This window comes from Urtica dioica, chromosome 3, assembly GCF_054948205.1.
Source record: "Urtica dioica subsp. dioica isolate 48M chromosome 3, U.dioica_male_clone48M_v1_H2, whole genome shotgun sequence".
Taxonomy (NCBI): Eukaryota; Viridiplantae; Streptophyta; class Magnoliopsida; order Rosales; family Urticaceae; genus Urtica; species Urtica dioica.
The window spans coordinates 3,316,250-3,325,623 of NC_142758.1; the positions used below are offsets into that span (position 1 = coordinate 3,316,250).

Genomic DNA, 9,374 nt, shown 5'->3' on the forward strand with positions numbered 1-9,374 from the left:
TCCCCAAAAAACTATCTTCCGATTCCCCAAAAAACTATCTTCCGATTCCAAATCGTTTTAAAAGTTTACAAAACTCTGCATTATTTTGCACATAAAGTTACATAGAGGACTAAAATCCTGTTTGTTATTACCATATAACTCGAGTCTCTCCCGGGAAATTCCTATGAAATATTGAAAGAAAGAGAAACCAAAAAAGGGTTCAGAGTTGTACTGATCTGACTAGCACAAGCCATCAGGAAGAAGAATATATATAAAAAAAACTTGGGGCAATAGAAACAAAACACGTTCTTAAGGCAAAGACTGGCTATTGTATGAAGATGAGGATGACATGACCGATAGGACGTCTGTGACCGAAGCCATGACACTCAAAGCTGCTTTCAGAACATCCTGAGAGCATCCGGGCTTTACAATGGTTCGGACCTAGTGATAAAAGAATAAACATGATTATCAAAAGCCCCACATTATTCACTACAAGGAAAGCCCAAATGTGAAACAAAGATGTTCCCACAAACACGAATGTAGTATGGTCTGAAATGATCACCTTGTCAAGATATTCCTGAAGTTTCTTGATACGGCCCATGTAATCCTGGTCTTCGACACATAGACTCACAGCCTTGGCATCACCACCGGGACCTTCAAACTGAAGTGGTCCCGGATTTCTGTACAGATCGTCCAGCAAGAATTTCGAGGCACTTTGCCTCAGTAATCTGCAACAAGCCAAATTCCTCAGTTTCATTCTATAACGGCATTAACTTTGTTCAAATAAAAGCACAGGGCAGATCAAGAAATAGACTTACTCATAAGCTCTTCCTTTCAAATCTACAGTCGCAGGGTGGATTGCTGGCTTTCCAATTGAAGGGGCACCGGGATATTGTGCCCACCGTTTCACGGTCATCATTGCCTAATAGCGTTCATATGAGTAAAAGCATAAACAGTAATTAATCTATCTAGATAAGTGAGAAGCACAAAAACCTGCAAAACTAAAATTAAGGCAGACAAAAATAAAAGGGTTGCGCTCGACTGGGGTGAAAAGGAAGAAAGGGGTACCGTAATCGGAGCAGCACCGCAACGCCACTTGTTCACTGGGTTCTTCAGGTTAGATATAGTTGCCATGTAACCATTCAAACAGGCAGCTAAAATGTGGTAGCAGATATGCCCTAGAACCTACAAGGATAAATTACTTTCATTGAATTAGGGAAACTACTTTAAAACACTTTCATCAGTAACAGACGTTGGTTCTCTGTGCAAGGACATACATATGCATAATCAGAGTCGAATTTTGATGGCAACGATCCACGAGCCTGATAACCGAAAAAATGGCAAATAGCATTGAATTTCTTCCCCTTGTAGCTGCCCTCTTTCTGTTCGATCCATAATGAGGTTAGTCCAAAGCAGGCAATGGCCAAGATACAAACTATTTACCTTTACTCAGAGAACATCGCAATACAGATTAAACAAATACAGTCTAATCGCAATTTGCTTCTAAAAGAAACAGCGACATTTTATAGACAAGGAAAAAGCCTTTTAGAGGCCATAAAACTTTACTATACCTGGCGTTTGTTCATTTCTACCTCCACGAGATGAGCAAAAAGCTTCTCTGTCTCAATCTGGAGAAAGCGTAATGAATCAGGACATAGATATTGTCAGATAACATATTACCTGCTGTGATAACTATATCTGAAGCCAAGTTTACCTGTGATAACTGCGCCGAGTCGTCTGATTCGGGTTGCAAAAGCAGCTGCAACCATTCAAAAAACAATCAAACAAGTTCCACGAGCCAATACAGTCTTACACAACGAATGATAACTAGAAATGGTTTTATAATAATTCAATTATTTTTTTGAAAAAAAACCTGCTTCTTGATGAACGGTGGCAAAAACTCGAACAAGGCAGAGGCCCAGGGAGAAAGCTTAGAACATATGTTAGAAGAAGAAATGCCTTGCTTGAGCAAGACATGAATTTCCTGAGAAGATAAAGCGAAACATTAAAGCATGGATACGAAGCTAAGAAAAAAATCTAAACTTGCTCTACATTACCTTCAATAGTGCGTAGACTTCAGGAATGGTTTCTATGAGTCCTTCTGGTAGTATGATAACACCATGGTACTTGTCTGTCCAAATTTGTGGATTTAAGCAAAACATAAAACAAAACAAAAAACCAATAAAATAAAAAGCACCAGAAGCAGTTGAAGACCTTGTTCAGCACGGGCTTGAACAGCGTCACAGATTTGTTGCGTAATGTCAAAAAGAGTAAGCTTTGATGCAGCTACTTCTTCACCAAGAATCACCTGTTGAAAGCACAAAAAGTTAGGTTATAGGAAAAAAAAAAAAAAAAAAAAAGGAGGAAAAAAAAAGTAACAAACACTGTAAGATCAATCCAAGCAAGAGTAGGGTTTAACCATATTGGGATGAGATTGGAGAGTGCACTCCAAAGCAACATGTGACTGCTTTCGGCCCATAAGTCTAATAAAGTAGTAATACTGTAAACAGAGAAACACTTCCACGTTAATTAAAATAAGAAGATTTTAATTACAGAAAGATCAACAAAAAGGGGATTATTTCACCTTCTCTGCTGAGAGAGCATCAGTGCAGACATTGCTGATAAGCTGGGAGTTGACCTATAGTTGCAAGAAAATTATTACCCAAACCTCACATGACATTTAAAGATAAATGAAAGGAAAAAAGAAAGACTTTTTTCAACTTTTTTAAGGAATGCTAAAAAAGTCATATATTGGGGAACAAAGAAACAGAAAATAAAAGTGTCTCTCATGGTAGTAAACATCCTGATACATAAAAATAATCAAACATTGTATATATAATACCTTGCAGATTGTGTCGAAACCAACATTGGTTTCTACAAACTGATTCCTAAGGTCTCCATTTAATGTTACAGGAACTCCAACCACCTGCAAATTCGAAAAACGCAGCAGCAATTATAATACTTTTCAATGAGCCAAAATAAACACAACGTTCCAATTACAAATAAAATACATATTCTGTGAGCATCTCTACAATAATTAAGCGTAAACTACCTTTGTTGGGCATTTTGCTACAGCAAATGTTTCAGCAAGTTGAGCAGCATCCGTATTTGATGTCACCCCTGGCAGAAAAACGAGATTCAAGAGTAAATAAAGGCCTGAATTTGAAACATTCTAGCTAACCAAAACCATAGTGTTCGATTTACCTCCGATTATGACAAGACCGTCCAATTTCAAGGCATTGCACGTGGCTAGTGCAGCATTAACTTGCTCAGTTGTTCTAATCTGATCCTTTGTACGTCCCAGCAAATCGTAACCACCTTTTCAGACCACACAAAAGATTCAAAACATAGCACATGGAGACAAAAAAAAAAAAACAGAACAAAACAAAACAAAAACAATTCAATAATTATTTGCCAAGGTTTGGTACTACCTTGGTTCTTGTAGGTCGCGAGGACATCATCAGTGATCTCAAGAGTCTTCTGCGCAAACAAACCCTCAGATCCACCTGTTGGAAAACAAGAAAAAGATCTCCGGTGAGAAAAAACATAAGAAAGTACCATCAATAGAGACACTTCAAAAACGAGTAGAGTACCGACCCAAGAATCCAAGCAAGACGCTTTTGGGGTTGTGGGTCTTGAGGGCATTGTGGAGCCCCCAGACGACGTTGTGTCCTCCGGGAGATTGCCGTCCGCAAAAGACGATCCCGACCCTCTTCGTTGGGTGGTCGGTGATGATGTGGGCATCGGGGACCGCGGCATTGGCCCTCAGAAAGTGGGCCAATGGCTGACCAAAAGTGTTGGGGAATAGCCTGCTTATGCTGAGGGCGTCCGTGGGGTCCGTCGTGGTGGTCGAGTCTCCAAGCTCAACCCTCACAGTAGTACCCTGTTGGATCATCATCAAAAGAAACACAATTTTTTTAACTCTGTAAGCTATTCCATATATAATCAATAAATAAATAAATAAAAATTTCCATAAAAAAAAAAAAAAAAAAAAAAACTATCGAAGTAACACATCGCAACATCATGAACGATTTCTTTTGATATAAATTTTATCTATCAATTTTACTTTGCTCGCATAGAAAAGCTACGAGCTTTCCTGTGTGAATGAGGAAAAATTAACGATGGTGGAGTGTTCATGAGCGCTACGCTAGTCTGATGGATGTGAATCTAACTATAGGCTTTTTTTTTTTTTGTAACGAGGAGCTATAAAGAATGAAGCTTTTGAATTGATTAGTGAAATCAAACAGATCGAATCGCATTCAGATCTGAACGAGACAAAGAGTCGATATTACCGAGGTGACAGTGAATCAAAGCGTGGAAAACAGTGAGAGAGAGATACCTGAAGACAAGGAGGGAGATCAGGCTGGTAGAGAGATCTGAGCTTCTGAAGACCAGAGAGTTCTCTGGGAATGCCGTAGTCGGAATCCATATTCCGGTTTTCGGGTTACAGAGAGAGTCAGAGATGAGTGTGACTGTTTTTGAGGGTGGTTGACGGAGAGAGACTGTGGTTGAGCAAGGGTTCTTAATTTCTTTTTGTATTTATAATACGATGGAAGGATTTTATAAACGCCCCTTTAACTCTTGTATATTTCCAACTTACACCTCCAAAAGTTCTAATGCTTCCAGAACTATCTGAAACTCACTTTATACTATGGATTTAAAAACCGGGGGAACCGGACGGGAACCGGTCCGGTTCCCCCTTTTTGGAGCTCCCCGGCACCGGAACCACCAAAACCGGAACTTTCCGGTGGTTCCGGGAAAACCGTCGCGACCCAGACCATTTTTGCCAGCTTTCCGACCGGTTTCCGACCGGATCCCGCCGTCCCGCCCATTTCCCGACGCGACGAAGGCCAAATCTTCCCAGATACCGCCGGTAACCCGTTTCCCGGTCCACTTCCCGGCCAAATTTTATTTTTTGATGATTTTGAGTTTAAAACTTGAAATTTCTTGATAATTTTTGAAGATTAAGTATAAATTGATAGTTGTGAACTTAAATGTAGTGTTGATTTAAGGTTTGTGTTCATGATTCTAATTTTTTGTAATTAATCCGAATTATTTGGTAATTTTTTGATTATTTAGTGATGATTAAGGTTATGATGAAGTGGTTTATTGATTTATGAAGATATTTTGTGACTTGTTTTTAATTTTAGAAATTTTGTGTTGATGTTTGTAATTTTTTTGGATTTAATCCGAATTATTTGATAATTTTGTGATTAGTTAGTGATGATTAAGGTTATGATGAACTTATTTATTGATTTATGAATAAATTTGTGACTTGTTTTTAATTTTAGAAATTTTGTGTTGATGTTTGTAATTTTTTTGGATTTAATCCGAATTATTTGATAATTTTGTGATTAGTTAGTGATGATTAAGGTTATGATGAACTTGTTTATTGATTTATGAATAAATTTTGTGACTTGTTTTATCCTACGTACTTTGTATATTTTTTTGTATATTTCTTTTCTGAATTCCCCTCGGTAAATACCGGTATTTGACGGTATTCCTCTACGGTAACGGTAAGTTCAACGGTACCGGTTTCCTTTTTTTTTCTCGCTTCCCCCGGTATTCCTTTACGGTACGGGCGGTTACCAGTAAATTCGAAGGCTCGGAACGGTAACGGTAACGGTATTTCGATCCTTGCAGTAATACCAAGATTAAAATACCGGTAGCCGCACCACACTTTTAATTTTAGTGTAATCCGTGTAGCCCTTACCACGGTTTTTAAACATACTGCTATTATATATATATTGCCTATAAATATAAAAATTATAATTAAAAAAAAAAAAACTAAAAATTTGTGGTATTGAAATAGAATTTTGTAGCTAGTTACACTTTAAACTCAAGGTTCGGGATTTACCTAACGTTTGGAGAGTTTTAGAAAAATAGTTAATTATATTAGGTGGCAGTAGATATAATTGGTTAAAATTCCATATTCGTCCTTAAATAAATATAACGTTTTTTTTCCTAGATTCATCATTTTCTCTCTCTTGTTTTTTAATTAGACACTTTCTCTCTTTTACTTTTTTTCAAACATTTTTTTTGCATCAAAACTTCAAAAAACCATATATATCTCATACGAACTCGAAATTGAGTGATTCCAAATCCTACAGATTCGTGGCGCCCGAGATCTTCAAAAATAGAGTCATTGTGTTTGATGAAAAATCATGTTTAATGCATCATGTTTACGTTTCCATTTATTTCTAGTTTCAGTTATTTTCATGTCTAAAACAGTAACGTGATTTTTCTACATATATGGCATTAAACATAATTTTCCATCAAACACATGGATCTATTTTTAAAGATCTCGGCGTCACGAATCCGTATGATTTGGAACCACTCAATTTCGAGTTCATATGAGATAGATATGATTTTTTTAAGTTTTTATGAAAAAAAAAAAAAAAAAAAAAAGTGTATGAAAGAGAAAGTGACGAATTTGTTAATAGATAATGGCAAATCAGACTCTTTTTTTTGCTTATCAATCTGTTTGGCTATATTACTGAAGTTTGGCAAACATGGGTTGAAACCAAAAAATGAGGTTTGCTTTTGTCATATTTCTAGAACGCCTAAATTAAAATAAATGCGGTACTTAAAGAATATTTTATCTTAAATGTGTGGTATTGACGGTATTTTGTAAAATATGTTCGGTATTTACAGTATTTAGATAGTTGATGTGGTATTTATGAAATATCGCGAAAAATAACTCATATCGCTAGATATTAACATCTCGCTCTCCCGTACGTGCAGGAAAGGAGAACTTGTTCGAGATTTTAAACGTTGCTTTGTATTATATATATATATATATATATAACGCTTTCTTTTGTTAAGATTTTCGGTGGAAAACATTCTCTTTTATATGTTTTGGAGGAAACATAACGAAATTTTAAATATCTGAAAAGAGGGAAGACAAAAAACATTATACCGAATAGATAACAATATTTACGCGTGCTTGCAAAAGAAATTTTCCTTCTTAACCTTTTGACTTGGAATTTCATACACCTTTAGTTTAGAAAATAAAGTGGATATAAAAAAATGATTTTTTTTTTATCAATTATTTGTGGTGGCTCCAACAATTTTCGTAGCCTAGACGATGAGAGAGTACCACTACTGAGTTAGTTCTTCTTCCGGAAAACAAAAAAATATGTATAACCATTCGTCTTTTTTTATTTACTGTATAATTTGAGATAGATAATTTGATATAGATAGAGAGACAAACAAATGAGATAATTATTCTACATGTGTATTTTATGAATAAAGAATCAAATAATTAGCAAATTAGCTCATTAAAATTAGAAGAATTTCTAATTAGTAAACGTTTTGTAAATTTTAAGTAAATAACTAACATTTATATTAATTTTAGGTAAATAAACAACGTTTTGATAGGGTACTTTACACGTGTACATATTTGAGCATGGCTATTTACCATAAAATTCTAAAGGTTGGCTAAATGACAAACCAAAACTGTAAATAAAGCTATATATCTAATGGACTCATAAAGAATTATAACTCTACATGGGAACTAGGAAAAAAATTAATCTAGGAAAAATACAAATATATGGAAAATAGAGATGTGAAACTTCCAAGAAGATAGTGCAACTTCTACGATGATATTGCAACTTCCAAGATGATATCATGGACTCGTGAATTTTTCATTTTCTACACTTTTCTCAAGCTCGATGGCAGATGTGATCGAACTTCGATTAAAGCTAGTTAAAGATTGCTCGGCGTAGAGATGTGATGATGATGGGAGTCAATTGTAGTTGAGTCGGAGTCTGGTCTTGATGATTACCGCTGGAAACTAAAGTTTTGGATCCTCGGAATACATGTGGTTTTTATTCAAGCATGCATGTATCCAAAATCGAACTTGAGTTTGTGATGTGAGGTTGTGTACTTTCCCTGTTAGGATTGGTGGTTGCGAAGGTCGAGTCGTCGAGCGAAAATGTCCGAGTGAAAGACTCTACGGGTTAGAGCTCGAAGAATGAAGGGACTCGGTGTGGTGGAATAGAAGTAACCGAGAGGGTTGTATGAGTGAGGTCTCGCAAAGAGAAGTCTCTCGACGTGATCCTAGTGAGATGTTGACTTGTTAAGAATTCTTGCCCATGAGAGATAATGAATACATTATAAATGATTACTAAATTGAATAATGGTTTACTATATTAGCATCATATGATTAGTGGGTTGAGCTCTGAATATCAGAATCAATAGCAACTATCATCTGTAACCTCCGTATTAAACTGAATAACGTGCTAGGCACCTGAGTTCGGGCGGTGAGCTAAAACATGGTTGATGACTGATACATGTTTGGGTAGCTGTATCCAAATTCATATATGTGGAACACTAGTGAAGGTTGATCACGACGTGCGAGCATTCTGCACTTGTGGTAAGTGCACACCTGGACATGCTTTGGTTATAGATGTGTCGTTTAAGTACCATTACGACACACTAACCGCGGTCGCTATGATGGTCACAGTGAGACTTGATCTAAATCTTGAAGTGATCATGGACACTGGATCATGCTACCGCGCTCTTTGACTCATTCGCTAAAAGGCTACTATCATGCTAATCACAGTTTATGTCTTGGGAGTTTCGGAGCATGATTCGAGTGGGAAGTGATTGACAGATACGAAATCAAGCCTTCCTGAAAGAAGATCAATGTTCACTCACCTAAGGGTTAATTCCAGAACCGATAGATTGCCGACACTTTCGAAGTCTGTACACTCGGAAGAATCTTTCGTTGGGGAAGCAACAGTGCTTAAGGTATACAAGTATCAAGAAAGGTATAACGGATTAATTGACATTTTTCGATACGGGTTGAACCTGAAAGATCTTGATCACGAACTGACTAGATCAGTGGACACTCGTCACGATGAGTAAATATAATTCTAGTATAAAGGAGAGTTTAGTTTTGGCGTACCTAGGTGGAGTTTGATCAAGATTAGATAAATCGATGTGATAAAGAGAAAATGACTTTTTCGTATTTTCATCGGTTTCGTTAAGCTTCTATTACTAGGTCCATAGTCCCCGATTCGGCTTCGATAAGACAAATGAAGAACCTCTAATAATAACTTGTTTCATTATTATAGATCTCACAAGATGTAATAGTGATTGACAGCATTAAATTCAGAAAACGGGTATTTTCTTAATTAATAAAGTATTTATAGTAGAATTATTTATTTATTGTTTGATCAAGTAAATAATAAATTGATCTATTATTTATTTATTGTTTGATCAAGTAAATAATTAATCAATTACTTATTTGTTTATTGTTGGACCAAATAAATAAATAATTATTTGAGTTTTAAGCAATTGAGTCTTGCACAACATGAGGAAGTCGATTTTTGGGATTTGAGCACAAGGAATTGTGTCACTCCCTCTTGGCCGTGTGTCAAAATTCGTCC

General features: G+C 36.3%; 1 protein-coding gene across 1 annotated transcript; it reads right to left on the reverse strand.

The window, feature by feature from the left end:
• On the reverse strand, positions 1-4,512 carry LOC149402087 (pyrophosphate--fructose 6-phosphate 1-phosphotransferase subunit alpha). The gene is made up of 18 exons (XM_089609057.1): positions 4,319-4,512; positions 3,577-3,862; positions 3,411-3,485; positions 3,184-3,297; positions 3,032-3,099; positions 2,822-2,905; positions 2,564-2,617; positions 2,399-2,479; positions 2,194-2,287; positions 2,037-2,110; positions 1,853-1,963; positions 1,694-1,738; positions 1,551-1,607; positions 1,257-1,361; positions 1,048-1,164; positions 798-901; positions 542-707; positions 1-420 (listed from the first exon to the last, which is right to left on the reverse strand). Exons 1-18 carry the CDS (start codon positions 4,406-4,408, stop codon positions 289-291), a joined length of 1,857 nt encoding a protein of 618 aa, XP_089465183.1. The 5' UTR covers positions 4,409-4,512; the 3' UTR covers positions 1-288.
• Between the last annotated feature and the right edge of the window lie 4,862 nt (positions 4,513-9,374).